Here is a 17,940-nt window from a genome sequence, read left to right on the forward strand (position 1 = left end):
CACACACACACACACACACACACACACACACACACACACACACACACGCTGTGAATGAGCACATTTCAACCATAGCCTGTATACAAGACACCCATTGGTTCGTAGACTGATGTTTTGAAGCCTATAATTTCGCAGTTTGGTCGTCGCTATGCTGGATTTTTGCAGCCATTGAATGGAAGTGACCATATTTGGACTGTGGAGGAGTGATGTAGAGACGGCATATACGGCAGAGACTTGTCAATCGCTGTGTAGCCCCGCCCTAAAGCATCCCCTGCTTTATGGTCTGTTTGACTCTAAATGGACCATAATGTACTAAATGAACATCATGCTGTATTGACTTGAAACTAGAGATTGAGATCATAAACTCATGTTTACAATGTTTACTGAGGGAATAAATCAAGAGAGAAGTAGGAAGTTGGTGGTAAAGTAGTAAATCCCCGCCTCTTGCTTGATTTGATTGATTGCTTGGACTAAGTGTGGCATTGACGAGCAGTGCAACGCTAAAAAGTAAGGACTATTCCAACTTTAATACGCGTCTAAAATGCAATTAAAATGTGGCATGCAGGGCTGTACCCTAGGAAAACAATGGTTTTGCGGGCCGAGGTGGATAAAGGCATACAATAGATTAGCTGGAACAGTCTGGAAAGTTACATCACTTTACTGTAATGCAGCCTTTAAAACCAGGAAAAGACGACACTTATAATATCCAAAATCTAGGACGATATCTAATCTCATATCCCGATATAATATCTATATATTGCCCGGCCGTAGCTGCAGTTCCCGTTTAGTACCTTTTATTGTTGAAACTGGCAGGACGTGAGTGTCTGATTATTAACATGAGAAGCATGGGCTTCAGTTGCATATTCACCACAAAACATCTTCAGCAGAATTTGAGTTACTGACCAACTCTGATGGAAAGCAAAAGTAAAATGTAACTCTCTGTAAAGCACAGTGGAGGGTTATATAAAACTAACACACTGTGTTTATCTGTTGCTCAGAAGCTCTTAACCTCAGATCACAGATTTCATTTCCACACAAAAGAGGAAACGAGAAAGTGAGTATCACCGTGGTAACTGGGCCGCAGACTGTATTCAAGACTCAGAGAGAGAACACCAATGAACGGCTGACATTTTGTCTTCTCAAGCTGTGTGACTTTAGACACTCCTACGCTGTTTCTCCAATGCATGTATGCTTTAGGGCGGGGCTACCTCGTGATTGACAGGTCGCTGCCGCCACCAGAGACGTATACAGCGTCTCTACGTCACTCCTCCACATTCCAAATATGGTGACTTCCTGTTCACTGGTTGCGAAAAAGCAATTCAAGAAGGCGAAGGCTAAATCTACGAACTCGAGGATTCAAAACATCAGTCCACAAACCAACGGGTCACGATGACTACGTCTACTTCTTATAAACAGTCTGTGAGTGAAACATGTTGAGCAACATTACAGAAATAAATGAAATAACTAAAACATGACGTGCCTTGAGAACCGCTCCAGTTTTTAAAAAAGGAGCATTTCTCCTTTAAAGTCACATCATCATTATTAGTGGAGGCGAGATACTCACAAAGAAGATGAGGTTGAAGAGGAACAGGAAGTACTTGGTCGCTGTCAGGCAGCCTTTCCCCATGATGCTGGATCTGTAAACATGCAACAGTCACAATATTTTATATTCATTCATTCATTGATTCATTGATTCATACACACACACACACAGCAGGTGAAGTTATTCTGTATGGGAGCAGAGCGGGATTGTGTATCGGGATTTGCTTTGGGGAAAGAGCGTGATGTGAACAAGTGGTGACAGATGCTTATGGAAGCACAGACCTCCGAGGTTAAGCTGCCCGGGCTGATCATGATCAGGGACTGTGGGGGGGGGGGGGCTCAAATCCTCCCGGATTACACCCGCAAAAACCAGTACAATCACAACATCAATCTGTGAGCACAGGAGGAGAGGTCATTCCCTCTGTGACCTGCAGTCCTCTTTGAGCGACTGAATCTGTGTCTTAGCTCTAGATCCATATGCATTTATATGAAATCAATATATCAACATCAGGGCAGATGAGAGTATTTACACTCACCAAACTGCAGATTAATGTTTCTTGAAGAGGAAACGAGCCACCACTGGAATGTAATTCTACAAACAGTATAATATTAATAATATTAGTGTAGCATGATCTTCATCTGCAACTGTGCGGAAATACCGTGTTTAAACAGACTCGGTTTAGAATTTGAATGTAAACATTATCAATGGAGAGCGGAAGTTTCCTACGATTGGGTAGAGCCCTAAAATCAAGAAACAACGATATTGAAAGATCGCCTAGCCACTCCTATTTATAATATGGTTTCTCTGCATCATCACTGCTGTCAAAAGGCATTCCGGTGTTCGACGCACGTCTCTTTTTATCTGGTTAGTACATTGAGAACCTCATAAAACCAGATGTGATCATATAGTTGGCCAAGTAAAGCAGATTGTGATTTATACGTCACTCTCACAGCCATGCTTCGCCTCGTCTCCCATCACAGGAAGTAATGTGGGAAACAGATTCATGTAAATGAATTGTTCCGACTGCATTTTAAAGTTAAACTCCTATCAGTCTTTGTTTGTAGAAGATTTTTAATTGTGTGTCTGATTGTTTTAGTTCCACCAATAACTAATACATTGGATTATTATTATCATCATCATCGCTGAGTTTATGCGCTTCTATTTTTGCAAAGTGGAAGTTAAAAAATTGCATCCATCTGGTGTTCACCACCAGCTGGTCCGTTGACCTTTCCCCGTCTGTGTGGTGGCCGATATTTACAGAAAATCCCCGCCTGACATGAATGCAGCATCACTCTCTCTGGTTTTTCCCACCTTGTCTTCAGCTTCACTGCCCCCCCCCCCCCCTTCCCCCCGTACATTAATGGCCTCTTACTGGCCAATAAATCTATGAAGATCTGGGTGAAATATGGCGGCCCGACTCAATGTTTCCTCCTGGCAGTGAAGCCCTGTAGCGTGAGCACAGAGCCCGTGTATCTGACCCATATTCCCATCACTGTAAATGGGTTACTGTTACATGGCTGCCTCTGTGCCAGTTGGGGGGGGGGGGGGCCTGCAGGGATGACAGAGTGAAGAGAATATGCAATGGGAAAGACATTTTGGCAAATAGTCGCAGCAAAGCCAGATGGAAGGCATTATAGACTATAAACAGAGCAGAGCTGTAACAAAGACCAGGTCAGCATCTGATACACAGGACGGGTTTGAAAGGAGAAATGCTGTATGAGAACACCCAAAATAACTTGTAGGTCTGTTTTTATACCTAAAACTTGGGGGGAAATTCCTGAGCAAAGATGTTACTACAGAAAAAAGTATTAAAAACCCAAAAGACGCATTTATCAAAAAGTGAAGGATAAGGACAGCAATATTCTGTATTTTTCTTTTTGCCAAATAATCCCATAAAAAAAATCCAAAAACTAACAAAAGCAAAGTCTAAATCATCCGAATGTTTTGCAAATCCCCAAAAGAAAATGCGAATAAAAGCTCGATTCCAACCACTATCGTTACGCAAATATTAAAGGTTGGTTAATCAAGATGAGCACTGTGGGGGGGGGTGCTAATTCTCCAGTTGGAAAACCATTACACCGATGCAGAAGAAGACGTGATGAGCGCCAGTCGAACCTTCAACTATTAATCTGTTTCCACTTCACTTTGTCAATACATGAACTGTTCCCACCTCAGCCAAGCGTAGAAACTATTTTCGCAAAAATTTAAGGTTTTCTTAAAGTTTTTAGTATTTAATTACGAATATAATTCTAGCCCAGCGAGTCGCCATTTTAAATGAGTGTTAGCATGTTCTTGGCTAGCTAGTGTGTTAGCCGTTAGCTCGCCTGCTACAGTAGTTCACTATTGTCATTTTATTGTATTTCTTGACTTAACCTTTAAATCACTGGAACTTTAAGGTTTCCCCAGAGGTCTAACTTCTGGAGGTTGTGAACATGATGAATGTTTTTATGCACTTCTAGTGAAGTTCCTGAAACAAAGGCTTTGTTAAATTTAGAAGTGCCACGGAGCCACAGCTGCTGAATGAATAGAAACATGGCTGCTTCAGGAATGAACACATGATGTTTCAATTCATTTATCAGCCTAAAAGTTGTTGAATATGGCAAGTTTTAAAATAAAACCATAGGGAGGGTACTATTCACAGCATTTTACGCCCATTGTCTGTGCAAAACTGTGCAACGAGTCAAACAGAAAACATGCTATCTTAATTAATCCCTGCAGAGAGCTTTCAACACGGTCTGGAGCACATTACGAAGGCATGAACAGAGACAAAGTCGTAAAAATGCTAACAGCTAACGTTAACTAGCTCTCCTGCAGATTTAAACAGATTTGTTTTCTACAATGTAGCATTATCAAGAAACAGGTGTGTAGTACTGTAGTAGTTTGCACATGTGCAGTAGCCATCGAGGATGTTCGGATCGGGTAGCGAGTGACACGCGTGTTCGGATCGGGTAGCGAGTGACACGCGTGTTCGGATCGGGTAGCGAGTGACACGCGTGTTCGGATCGGGTAGCGAGTGACACGTGTTGTTGTTCCTGTGTCGCATAACGAGCTGTTAGATAACATGATAATGTGATATCAGATCCGTGCATAGACTCCACCGATACACGATCCAGTATTTTAGGTTGTATCAAAAGGTATTTCTGATACCAGTATCTAACCAAGTCCAAGTACAAGTACCACATAATTGCTCTTAAGTGCAGTACTTAAGTAAATTAACTTCTGCGTTTCTCTTCGATTTAATAGCTGGTGTTTTGGTTCATGGCCAGAAATATGTGATATTTTCCATCCTCGTCTCCATTTAGTATTTCTGTAAGGAACTGTTTTATTATTGTTTCATTATTTTTGTCATAAGTCTGAGTTGTACGTTTGTATCTTTATGCAGGTTTCTGTTGGAGAGAAAATGCAGTCGAGCCGGCGGTCCATTCCAACATGATGAGGTCTGCCGAAAACATCTTTGTGCAGCTGCAGATATGAACTATCAGATAATCCGCCAGAAATAAACATGTAGCAACTTTCAGTTTCATTTGTTCTGACCTGTTTTCATATCAGCTGCTTCTGCTTCCTGTTACGCATCGACTCAGCCTCCCAGTGTTGGAGATAATCTCTCGTAAACTCTCTTCTTGGCAAACATCTTCACATCTTTTTGTTTACAGTGACTTTATAATCCATGGCAGCAATTCAAACCACAACAACTTTAGTTTGCCAACAAAGAAAATGTGTGAATACAACAAAACTACATGTACAGATGCATTGCAAAATAATCTAAAAAAATGTTAAAACTTTAAATGACAACAAATGCTCCACTAAAGTCTATTCTGCCACGTTTACCGTGAAAATAATCTAACTGTTAATATCTATTGTCTAGTTTAGTATATAATATAAATGATTTTTAATTTGTCCAGGTTGGCAAATTTAAAAAAAAAAAGAATTCTGACCAACAGTCCAAAAGTATTGTGATATCAGACAAATAAAACCGGCAAATATTCACATTTGAGAAGCTGGAAACAATGATTTTTCAGTATTTTTGCTTTAAAAAAGGGGACAAATGATACATTTATTATCAAAAAAGATCAGAATAAAATCTCTTAAGTCTATGAAGACAACTGATTCAAATTGAGAAAATAGTTGGCAGATTAATCGATAAAGAATATAATCGTTTGTTGCCGCGCTACTGTAATGTGTGAGGGGTCTGAACTTGTGCATAATGCTGTTATTGAAACATTTTCAGCTCATTCTGGTGATAATTTGACAGTTTGGGATGAAAACGAGGCTGTTTCTCCTCATTAATGACATAATTTTCATCTGACAGAGACAACACTGAAGGCGTCAGTTGGACATCGCGTCTACGTTGCTTACACACTCTCTTATACATGCAGAAATGTGCAACAACAACAACAATAAACTCTTTTGTTGTCTTCCCTCGCTGTTCTTTTCAGCAGAATCTATTTGTAGCCTGAAATTTAAATGTCATATTAGGAGACCAGAGATGAACAAAGGAGGCGTTTATCCGACACTCGTGTCCATCATTTAAAGCTTAATGTTGATCAACTTCTTCCTCACACAGACGTTTTCTCTGTTAAACACAGAATTACATTGGAATTAGCTTAGCTTAGCATGAAGACTGGAAGCAAGGGGAAACAGATAGCTATGCTCCATCCAAAGTTAAACAAATACACAAACCAACATCTCTAGAGCTCATTGATTATCACGATAATATTCAGACAAACAAAAATATTAAAAACGACGAGTCGTGGTTCTCGGGGGGAGTCACAGAATGCGCAGAAACCGTGTTTTGGAGGAACAACGACCGTTTCATGTCATCATCATACCAGTTCCACCAAGACCAGTGTTGAGAGCAGCAAGAACAAAATCCCTCACTGGCTTCCCACCCACGAAGACAACCAACTGGACTATCACACACACTTTACTGCTGCACCACACGTGTGACTCATAGTAAATATATCAAAGAGGTTCAAAGCAGAGGTGTCGCAATATATCGGTATTGACAATAACCGTGAAATTTAAAATCATATCAATAATGAATAGTACAGAGTCTCTTATATATATATATATATATATATATATATATATATATATATATATATTCAAACTGTACACTTTCATTCCTCTCTTAACACAGAGGGGTTTGTAAATATATCATTCGTAGCCTGATTTAAACAACATTTTAGTGCTAAAAACATGGAAGTATTTATTTTATATTACTATATTTTCTGATTCAAAGAGATATCCAAACATGCCCTTCTGTAAAAACCTTTGACTCCAATAAGTCAACAAAATGAAACAATAATTTTGAATTTGTGTTCTGGAAATGTATGCAAATGAGCACATATTTAATAAGATAATGCCTTATTTGCACGTTTAAACTTACATTTCTCCAAAAATGTGTAACACAAAAAATAACTGTCCTAATAAAAGTAATCAACTTGGGACGTTTCACTGTGTTATCTGATAGTTTTTGTTGTTTTTTTACCTGCAGTGTCCCCCTTTAATCTGACAGAGCAGCAGTGACAGCAGCTCCCCGCCACCATAATTAATTCATCACATGACCACTCAGTGGTGGAGAAACCAGTTTGCCCCCGCCTGACGTCTTCTTTATTCACAGTCAACTGAAAGGAGCAAGCAGGTTTCCATGGCGACTCTGCAGTGGGGGGGGGCTCACTTCCACAACGTGGAGCGTGTAAACAGAAAATCTCTGCTTTGTTTCTACAACATCTACGACTACTGAGCCGGAACAAGTCTCCGTTTTTCCTGTTGCACTCAAACTCATCACTAGGATCAGTAAAGCACTCGTCTCCTGTCTAAGCTGCGTCTGTTTCACTTCTTTCACTATAGATCATTCTGTGGATTAGTTTCTAGAATAATCGATCCAGAAAATGTCAGAAAATAGTGGAGAACATAAAAAGCGCATTAAATATTTCCACAGAGTCCAAGTTGGCACATTCAAATGACACAAAATCTTCTGTTTACCATCACAAAAGAAAAACAGAAACTAAAAGTGTGAAACTGAACATTTCCTTTGAATGAACCAAAATCCTGTATATTGTTGATCCTATCATTAATAAAGCGAGTACGAGTGATCAACGGTGCGGGCACATTTTTCTTTTTGTCAATAAAACCTCATGTTAGTCCATTGGTCCCAACTGAAGAAAAATATATTGATTCATGTTTATATATTATTTAAAAAGGCTCAGAAATGTCCTAAAACAGCTGGTCATTGTAGTAGCCATTAAACAAAAAGGTGGGGAATTTGTTGGGGGACTATTTTCAGCGGCGGATTAATCCACATTTGGTGGATGAGTATAGTGAGTATTTGTGGCAGTAGGGCGGTGTGTGTTGGATTTAGTCAAAACAAACTACAGAGTAAGATAATATTGATATTTTGGAGTAGTGCATCTATTCTCAAAAACAATGTATTGTTTTTTACTCCGTTTTGAAGCCTCAAGTTCAACATTTTGACCGTCGCCATCTTGTTTTCAGCCGTAGCTATCTTGTTTCACTGCAACCAGAAGTGACACAAGAGGGTGGAATCAAGTACAAATAAGGTAGCCCCGCCCTAAAGCATGCCCTGTATTATGGTCTATTTGACTCTAAATGGACCATCATTTACTAAATAAACATCATGCTGTATTGACCACCATGTTGAATTTGTTTTGTGTGTGTTGGAGAAATGTGAGCAGCTCGAGTGACTTGAACCGTATTAAACCCCATAATCACCCTTCAAGGTATTCCACTAAACAGGGTAAACAGGTAATGAGCTCACTGTGGGTGATGTCTCCGACTTCAGAAGACATGCGGTGCTCACTTTAGTGAGACTCATTGGACATAAAGAGCTGCGTTTTCCTACATTTAACATAAAAAAACAAAACAGGCGCACGTCTGGTGAAACTCATCGAGTCAAAGATCTCAGAATGAAGATAAACCAGTTCCTGTAAAACATTCCTGTCAGACTAACAGCTGCCAGCGGGATCCCCCTCAACTCAACAAGACGCACTGTCCTGCTCCCCGATGTAAGGAAAGGTAATTAAGGTCCCGCTGCTGTGGAGCCAGGAAAAGGATCCAGTGATGGATGCGGGGGGGGGGCTGAAATATCGATGATCGTGCCACCATGCACAACATTGACCCACATCACCATTTGTAACACAGACCAGCCTCACAACCACACAGCGGTCGATAACCCTGCAGAAGAAGACCTGGATGTTTGACAGTCGTCAGTCAGGCAGAAACAAACTGTCCATTAAGGATTGATTAAAAAGGTTTACGTCATTTCTAACAGCTGTTCCTGCTTCTCCAATGGGAGGATTTATTATTTATTTTTCGTCCCCGTTAGCCTCTACAAAGTGGTCACTAGTTTTGCTGGTGGCCATGTCGTATCTCGCAATGTTAACAAAAGGTAAAACAGATTGTGTGTATCCGCCCCTTGATTCGGAGCGGCTCCAAACTTTAATGGGTTCTTCTGTTGCCCATGCTACACAGTTCCAGACAAATGACCTTCTCTCTCACACGGCATGAATAGAAAAGGGTAAAACAAGCAAACATGAAGATTAGAAGATAAATGAAATGACTCCACATACGACACAACAACCAGGACTACACCTCCTCACGTCTGTCCAAAATGTCACCTCATCATTCTGTCCTTTTACATATTTGTGTGAAATTGTCATAATTCTCGAGTTGTGGCCAAACAAGTGTTTTGTGAGGTCACAGTGACCTTTGACCACCAAATCTAAATCAGTTCAACCTTGAGTGCAAGACGACGTTTGTGCCAAATTTTAAGAAATTCGCTCAATGCGTTTCCTGAAATACGGCGATCACGAGAACGAGACGGAGAACCCAAAATCGTATAGCCTCTTTAGCCACGGCACAGACAACAACGGGAGAAAATAAAAACAACAGAACGGTTCCAAAACAGCAAAAACTAAAACATCTACGTGAGATTCATCGTTTGTTGTTGAAGTAACTTTTTAAATAAAAAGAAATTGACATATTTTAGGATTTCTTTCTTGCTTAGATTTTTGTCATGACTTTTAGTGGTCTAAATGAGACGAACACTTTTGTAGCCTAACGTTAGAGTTCGTTAGCTCGTAACTCAGTGTGTAGGAATCAGAAACGTTCGTCTCATGCCGAGGGAACCAGCGCGATGCTAACTTCCCGTTGGCCTACAACAATACGTCATCACTGCAGCGCTCTGAACGCGGCCGATGTTCATAGCTTTCGCAGCTCAAACAAAGACATCGACCAATCACGTTATGTGGAATGTACATATTCAAAAAACAGCTAACTTTAATACTCTTAAAGTTCCTCTCAACCTTTGTCAAGGTTGAGAGGAAAATCAGATAGTTCATCGGCCAAGTAAGACATTAATTAAGACATTTTAAGTTGTCATTTTGGCCTCCGGAGAATTGAGTTGTGCATTTGTCACTAATAGATCTAAGAATATAATAATATCATTGTTAGTTGTAGATTCACCTCCGTTAAACCCAAAACAGCCTGAAAGCCCTGCAGTCAGCTTTCATTGGTTCTGCACATGTTCTTCCGTTTCATTTGATTGTTTAAACATGTTTCTAGCTTTTTAACTACAGTTCTGAGTTTTTTAACAAAGTTTAGAGGGTTTCACTGACATCCCACCACGGTTTCAATCAGTCGTTCCCACAACAGGAACCACAACCATGTCTGCTCCTCGACATTATGGGTTTTTTTCCAGACTTTACTCTGTCTTTTCTTGTTAAATGTGGAATTGTTTTACCTCTTTGTGAACTCTAAAATTAAAATAAAGGAAAAGAATATACTGTGGTTGAACTGGTAACAACCACGAGACACATGCAACCAGAAACAAGCAGATACTGGTTATGTTGTAAGCACAAAAAAAAAAAAAAGGTTGGTTACCTAAAACTACATAAGATCAATAAATCATTTGAACCTTTGGTCAAATAATGTCTTAAGATATTGGATTACTGTCTATCAGCTAGAAAGAACTGATACCGATCAAACAGTTCCGTTTAAAAAGGTACGAAATCCAGTTGGGGTCAAAGTCTGCCAGAGTTAATCAACTTTAGATTCAGTTTCTGTCTGCACCAAACTACAGGCTAAAAACAGGCGTTTAAAGCGTTTGACCTACAAAACTTTAAATCAGTCAGAACATTTCTGAGCAATAACATGTGTTTTTGTGTATTTTCCTACAACAACTTGAACAGATTGACTTGATACTAAAAAGCAGCATACTTTAATAAACAGTTGGTTTCAGTCCAATTTAAACTTTAAACTCGTGTGTGCGTCTCAAAAGTAAGAAGTGGTCTGATAGAGAAAAGCTCCTCATTCTGTCAAATCCATAAATCATGCTCACAGGCGCCACATCATCAGTCCTGCGCCCCAAAATAAAGTCAAACAGCTTCCCACTGTGGCCCGTTTATCCACACAAATCCACCGACTAATCAACAACCCGAGGATCGACCCGAAAGACGATCACACGAGCAGCCACGCACGCCTCGTGTTCTCTCTCTCACACACACACACACGCATGAATTAAGAGAAGCACCTTCCGTTCACAAAAAAACAACAAGTCGCGGATGTTGGTTTACTTACGTTGGTTTTTTTGCGTTAAACTGCGGAGAGAAGTGGAGAGCAGTGCGGGTCTTCTGCGGGTCCTGTGCGCGCTGTGAGCGGACTGAGTGACCTCCGGCTCGACACAACAAAGCAGCAGCAGTGAAGTCTGCAAACTGAAGCAGGAGACGGACAGGCAGCCGGAGAGTCTCCTCTGGTCCCTACCATGTGGCAGCTATGGGAATTAAGAGTCACAACAATGCCCTCCTTTAACCCCCAAATCCCCGCAGAGCCCGCAGCCGCATCACGCAACAACAGAGGATTAAAACAAACAGGCTACTCTATGTTTTGGTCTAGGATGTGTGTGTTTATGTTGGGACAGCATTCCAAGAAAATCTTTGTTTAATTTGACCATAGGCCTATGTGTATTTGTGTATTTGTTCTGTTTAAAAATGGATAAAGGTGGAAAAAGTAATAAACAGCAGTGCATGTAGTGGAGTTATCCACAGACAACTTTTTATTTTTTAATAATTTCATCTATATTGTAATACATTTATGATAGAAACAGTAAAGAGTATATATAGTAAGATATTCCATGATATACACTTAACTACAATGTTAGCCTACTGTTGAGGTACTTGTACTTTTGTTAGGTCACTTTCTACTTCTCTTTATCTCAAAAGGGAAATATTGTATATTTTTACTCCACATTATTCGACAGCTTTAGTTACTTTACTATATTAAGTTTTTTGCAAACAAAACATGTTTATAAAATGTTACAAATTAAACAGTTTATACGAGTGAAGCTGAAATGATTAGTGGATTGACAGAAAATAAATGGCTGAAGTTTATTTCTTTTAAATCCATTTTTATGTAGAAACACGTGATGTTAGACTCGATGCTTTACTTTTAATGTTTTAGTAATGTTGATGTTTGGACTGTTGGTCGGACAACAAACGTTTTGATAGTGGCACGTTGGACTCCGGGTAATTGTGACGCAAGTTTCACTATTATTACAAACCAAACAATGGAGAAAATGATTTGCATATCGAGCCAGAATGAAAATCAGTTAAGTTAAAAATCAGCTCAAACTACAGTAAAATCCTGCCTTTACATTAATGGACAAGTAGTAATGATCGAATGGACTATAACAGTTCAAGTACACTTTTCTGATTTTACTGAAGTATATTTTCAATTCTGGACTTGCATTCTTGGTGAGGCTGTAGACTAGTCTAAATTATTTTTCAAAGTTCACTTTGCTAGGAAGGTACAGTTGGGAAATAACTTTAAAGTTATTGGTCTAAAAGTGGTTACATTTTATGAATTTAAAATATTTATACTAAAGACAAGCCAATTTGTTTTTAAACCATAAAACCCTTAATATTGGAAGAATATATACATTTTATTTTAAAAAGTGTGCCAATATCTTCTGTTCAGCAGATTACAGGCCTGTGCTGCAGCTCCTTCAGTGTGAGGAGGAGGCGGGTGATGAAGTCAGGGTGAAGAAAACAATGCTCCTCCACACACACACACTGAGTCAGTGCTGCTCAGCGTGAGGAACACGAGGCGATAAATGGCGTTATTCTGCATGGACGTACAGTTGTGACGGCAGAGAGCAGACACAGCTTCAGTCTTTGTGTGGTGAAGAGGACAGAAGAGTTTCTCTCGTTGGGACCTTCAGATGAGCGACGTTCAGGATTAATGACACCGTGACCTCAGACGCTTCTCTCACTGAGGGTTACGTCGCGTCACAGTGGCCTCCATTTATTTCTCCTCAGCCACTAAAACAGCTGTCACAGGCAAGTACTCGGATCATTGAGTGCTACTTTAGAGGGGGGGGGGGGGGGGGCTGACTCCACAGCTAGTGGAGGACGAAGTATTCAGATACACATTGAAACTACTTCCAAGTATTATCAGCAAAAGGTACGCAACCTTAGTATCTCAAGGTTTACGCGTTATGGTAACATGCGCTAAGGCTCAATATGTCAAACGAAGAGTTTTTTGGCTGCAACATTAATGCGCCGAATATTGAATTTAGCACCTTTTTTAAAGTCCAGAATCATGTTTAAAACACATCCAGAAAGTCATTTTAAACTAGTTTAAATCTAGTTCATTTCTTATCACCGGGATCCGAGGAACAATTGAAGGAGTAAAATCTGGAACAAAGATTTAACAGCAATGAATAAAATCAGTGTTTGAATCTCTGAACAAACCACAAATCATGGATGAAAAATTTAAAACATTTTATTTAAAAACTATTCTAGAATCTCCACAGATTGTAATCAATCTAAAAATAAAGTGCGAGTGAAATATCCATTGACAAAAGGGGGGGGGGGGGGAAGTTCGGCTCAAGTGTTGATCACAGCGGCCGCCATCGTCTTCACAATGGACGACGTCAGCTGAGGGATGAGGCTGATCTTCATCAGCTTGCTGCTCGAGTACTTGTTCTTCACGGCCTGCAATACATTTTATTTGTGTCGACATAGGACCACAGGTTAACAGCACATTTAAATAGGAGAGTTTTTAAAGTGGCGAGTGAGGGGGCAGCAGTAGAGAAGTTATATTTAACATAAATCAAACGCTCGGTGCTTTGTCGGCAACTCACCTGGAATTTGGTTTTCCCCTCAGTCACCAGCACAACATTTTGGGCGATGTGCTGCATGATCGGCTTCAGGTGGGCCGCTTCATACGTGGAGTAGTGCTGCTGTGTGGAAGACTGACAAGATGGAGCAAGTTAAAAATAAGACCCTGAAAAGGTTGTTTAAGTGCAGACGTTTCTTCAAGCAAACTCACCCACGGCAGCCCCTCGAGCAGCAGCTGGGAGAGACCCAGTGACGCAGCAGCGATCTCAGAGGGCCGATAGTGAACCATGTTGTAGTCGAGCAGCGTCAACTCCATCAGATACTTGGCCAGCGTGTGTCTCTCTACATCAGACTGAGACACAAGACATCAGCCCACTGACCAGTCCACTTTACAGATCCTGTCTTGTTCAAGCGCAACTCATAACCCGTTTACGAGTTCACATTAATCTGTCCAGCAAATTAAGGATTCAAGTCTCTGAATTTATTGATAATTGAGTAAAAGATAACAATTACCTCTTGATTATTCTTATTTAGTCATAAAAACGTTTTTTCTGCCACTTAAATTAGCTGCTCTTGCTCTGTTGGTATTCAAACTACTGAGTAAAGTCAAAGAAATGAGCGCTCAGCCTGCTTTTTGTTGACACCAAAGTTTGGTGGCCTACTCGCTTCGGATCTCCTGAAGAAATAAAATCCTGCTTTTTATTTAAAGCAATGAACACGTGTACGCGGCCAGAGGAGATTGACGTGAAAACACTGGACCCAATGTTAACGTACAGAAAAGTCAGCTGAACTCTCAACACTAGTTCAACTATATTGTTTTTGTAACAGTAAGATAATATAACTCACACTGGCCACCTTGGAGGCCCGTCTAAGGAAGTGCAACGGAAGAGGACGTCCAAGTTCAAAGTTGAGAGTCCTGAGAACCAGCTGCTCCATCTCCAGGATCTGAGCCTTGGAAAAGGCGTTGTCCGTGATGTAGGCGAAGTCCCCGACCTCCGGAGCGTACATCTCCTCGTACTTACAGGCCACCAGCATGGCCGTCACACCAACAAGCTGCAGCTTTCTGCGAGACACCGGCTGGACCTGCAGCACAGCAACGCTTTCGTTACAGTTCATTAAACACAAAGAGAAACGACTTGTGACGGTTCTTACCTGGAGAAACCGATCCAGGACGGCGACTGTGAGGTACAGAGTCTCCTGCAGCAGCTGGAACCTGGAGTGAACCTGGACCAGCCAGTCGACCAGAAGAGCCCTCATGCGTCCAGAGATTTCATAACCCTGCATGTAGTTGGCGCGTACAGCTTGCTCCACCTGTGGAGACGGACAGTGATGAAACAATACAAAAAGGAGAGAGCAGAGAGTTCAGCTGATTGTTGAGGGAACGACAAACACCTCCAGGACATGTAGATAATTGTAGATGTCTTTGACGTATTCCGAGCAGAGCTGCGGCAGTCCTGAATCCTGCTCGTCGACGTCCTGCACGGTGAGCAGCGCCTCAGAGAAAGCCTGGCAGAGCTCCTCCTCCTCCCTCATGGACGCATCCGCCAACTCCTCTGAGACCGAGGGCAGAGGATCTGCAGGTGCCGAGCCCCAGACCACTGGATGCACCACCTGGACCACCGGTTTATCCTTCTGGGCTGGTTTGCCCGATGCTTTGGCTGGTCCGGTCCTCTGGGGAAACAAGTGAAACGCAGCTTTATTTAGAAATAGAGTAGATGTTTTGGGCTGGAAGGCTTGTTTCAGAGACGTTTAAATGTATCCCATTTTTAAAAATACTTAAGTTGGGAGTTACTTAAGGAGGTGAGGTTGTAACCACATGGTGGCAAGTTGCCTTGGATGAAAGTGTCATCTAAATGAACGAAACTGCATCTTTTCCTTAAAAGAGATATCCTCCACCCTTTTGGAAAGCTTTCCACGTGATTTTGGAATCGTGGACAGGCGTGTCCATACTTTAAGACAATTATTGTAGCTCGTGCCCAGGTGAGTTTTTGAGTCATTATTTGATTCACGTTACAAAAACACTGAATACAGATAAGACAAAACGAAGCCCGGTTATTGAGCTAAACGGTGCTAGTCCTCCAGGGTAACGTTACCTTTGTGTTGACTGCTGCAGCCGCAGTGAAGTTAGTGATCTCTCCGAGAGCAGCTCTCCTCACACCGGCCGTGGCTTTGCTCATCTTCACTGGGTTCTCTGCGGCTGGGAGCGGCTAAAAATAGGGGAAAAAAAGGACAGAAAACTCAGATATAACACAAGCTTAAGAAATGCTGTCTGGTGTAAAGTGTCAGGGAGCAAAAACGCCAAAGATAACGTTAGCTAACGATGCTAGCTAGCGAAGCTAACAGCAGCTATCATCTAAAACAAGCAGTTTAAACACCGACATAACTTCCGTTTACTCACCACAGCACGAAGTTCAACAGAAGACATGTTTATCGTCGGTAGACAAGAGGATACACTCCGAGTTAAAGCAGCGACGCGGTGGTTTCTTTATCTGTTTAGCAGCAAGCAGCACGATTTACCGACAAGATCCGTGAATAGCGAGCTCTGCAGGTAAACAACACTAGCACGAGTCGCTTTCAAATAGAGCTCCGTCAAATCTGATTGGACGCTGCTACAGTAGAGCGCGCTCCTGATTGGCTGACAGACAAACGAGGTCAGAAGGTACAGTTCTGGTGATATTTAAAAATTTGAGAAATAATAGATTTAAAGATGCTGTTGTTAAGTGGTTGAATAAGTACAACTCAGATCCTTTACTGAGGTAAAAGTAGAAATATCAGATTGTAAAAAAATTCTCATGAATTCAAAATGTCACAAGTATAAGTATAAAAGCAGCAAAATGTACTGAAAGTACCAAAACTATATAAGCTTCATATGTATTAAATTACTGAATTACTGATTAATGATGCATTGTTGATTCAGAATGACTTCAGCATCTTTGCTCCACATTGGAATCCACTATGTCCAAGTGTTGAAGAACTAAGTACATTTACTAAAATACCGTTGTGTGGTACTTGTACTTTAACTATTTCCATTTTATGCTAATTAACACAACATTTTGGAACATCTTGTTGAGTTACTCAGTTAGTTTTCAGATTTGAATACAAAAATAAATCAAGTAATAAATGATGTACTATTATACATTAAGCTACCCAGCAGTACATAAAGTAAATTAAAATATATTTACCACCTGCAATATTAAAGTGATGAACACCGTGATGCAATGATACACATCAATTTGAAATGAGGCATTCTGTACAATGGGTACTTTTGCTACTTTTAGAATACTTTGATCAGATTTAGTTGCTAATACTTTTGTACTTTTACAGCGAGGGTTGTTTGTGGAGCTGCTGCTTTAAAGCTGGGCATCGTCTGTGACTTTAAAATGATAAAGAAATGTGTGAACATTTGGGCAAAGTGTTTACAGCAAGATCAGGCTGACAATACCTGGATAACAGGTAGAAAAAATAACATTTATCCCACAATGTGTTAAATGTTCCACCTCCATCACCAGCGAGTCTCTCACGTGTCTGTCTGCTGTTTAGTGTTTATTGATCAGAGCTGTTTGGTGAGTGAATGAAAACATTAAAGCTGCAAACGATATCATAAAACAATAAGCTGACAGACACTAACGTACGGCAGAGTTTCACATTACAGCTCATTTGATCCAAAATATTGATTTGAGCAGCTTTAAGAAGTCTGCCGTGTTCAAATCAAAGACATGTCACTCACATGCTTACTTTAGACCAACTTACCGTGAGAGCTGTTGCAAAGAGAAGTTTTATATAAAACATATATTTAAAGCATAATTTGCAACTTTAAAATGGTCATGTCTGAATTAACTGTTTCTGAACTGAAGTTATTGGTGAGGCTCAACTTTTCCTCACAAACTGTCTGATGGTATTTTATAGTTTTCTTTTTGTCAAAAAATCTCATGAAAAGCAAAACCAACAGTGAAGGTATCGACTAACATATGTTATGTATCAAAGCCACAGAGCTCTATTGTTGTTAAAAACTATTAAAAAACATGAGGCGCCACACTGTCACTGGCTGACATGCTCCTTCATCACCAACACACACACACACAGTGGAGTATTTTTGACTCAATCCCAAACACACCGTCCTGCTGCCACAACTCACTGGAGCATCAAATGTGGATTAATCCGCCACTGTAAAGTCCCCCAAAAACAGCACTACTTCCTCCCGTAAATTTGATTAAAAACCAGCTGATTTAGATAATATCTGATATTAAAAATATATAT

At 40.6% G+C, this 17,940-nt stretch overlaps 2 protein-coding genes across 2 annotated transcripts in view; both read right to left on the reverse strand.

The window, feature by feature from the left end:
- Window positions 1-11,346, reverse strand: part of LOC116384149 (CD82 antigen-like) — a 24,341-nt gene extending 12,995 nt beyond the window's left edge. The window contains exons 1-2 of the mRNA XM_031848579.1: window positions 11,144-11,346; window positions 1,565-1,637 (exon numbers count right to left, since the gene is read on the reverse strand). Coding sequence (XP_031704439.1) covers window positions 1,565-1,627 — 63 coding nt within the window. The 5' untranslated portion in view covers window positions 1,628-1,637; window positions 11,144-11,346. The remainder of the gene's footprint in view (window positions 1-1,564; window positions 1,638-11,143) is intronic.
- Window positions 11,347-13,440: 2,094 nt separating this feature from the next.
- Window positions 13,441-17,912, reverse strand: ccnb2 (cyclin B2). The gene is made up of 8 exons (XM_031848556.1): window positions 16,082-17,912; window positions 15,777-15,890; window positions 15,076-15,354; window positions 14,836-14,994; window positions 14,530-14,766; window positions 13,895-14,035; window positions 13,707-13,817; window positions 13,441-13,557 (listed from the first exon to the last, which is right to left on the reverse strand). The coding sequence occupies exons 1-8, from the start codon at window positions 16,106-16,108 to the stop codon at window positions 13,450-13,452; spliced, it is 1,176 nt and encodes a 391-aa protein (XP_031704416.1). The 5' UTR covers window positions 16,109-17,912; the 3' UTR covers window positions 13,441-13,449.
- Between the last annotated feature and the right edge of the window lie 28 nt (window positions 17,913-17,940).

This window comes from Anarrhichthys ocellatus, unplaced genomic scaffold (genome assembly GCF_004355925.1).
Source record: "Anarrhichthys ocellatus isolate YVR2014 unplaced genomic scaffold, GSC_Weel_1.0 scaffold8, whole genome shotgun sequence".
Classification (NCBI taxonomy): domain Eukaryota; kingdom Metazoa; phylum Chordata; class Actinopteri; order Perciformes; family Anarhichadidae; genus Anarrhichthys; species Anarrhichthys ocellatus.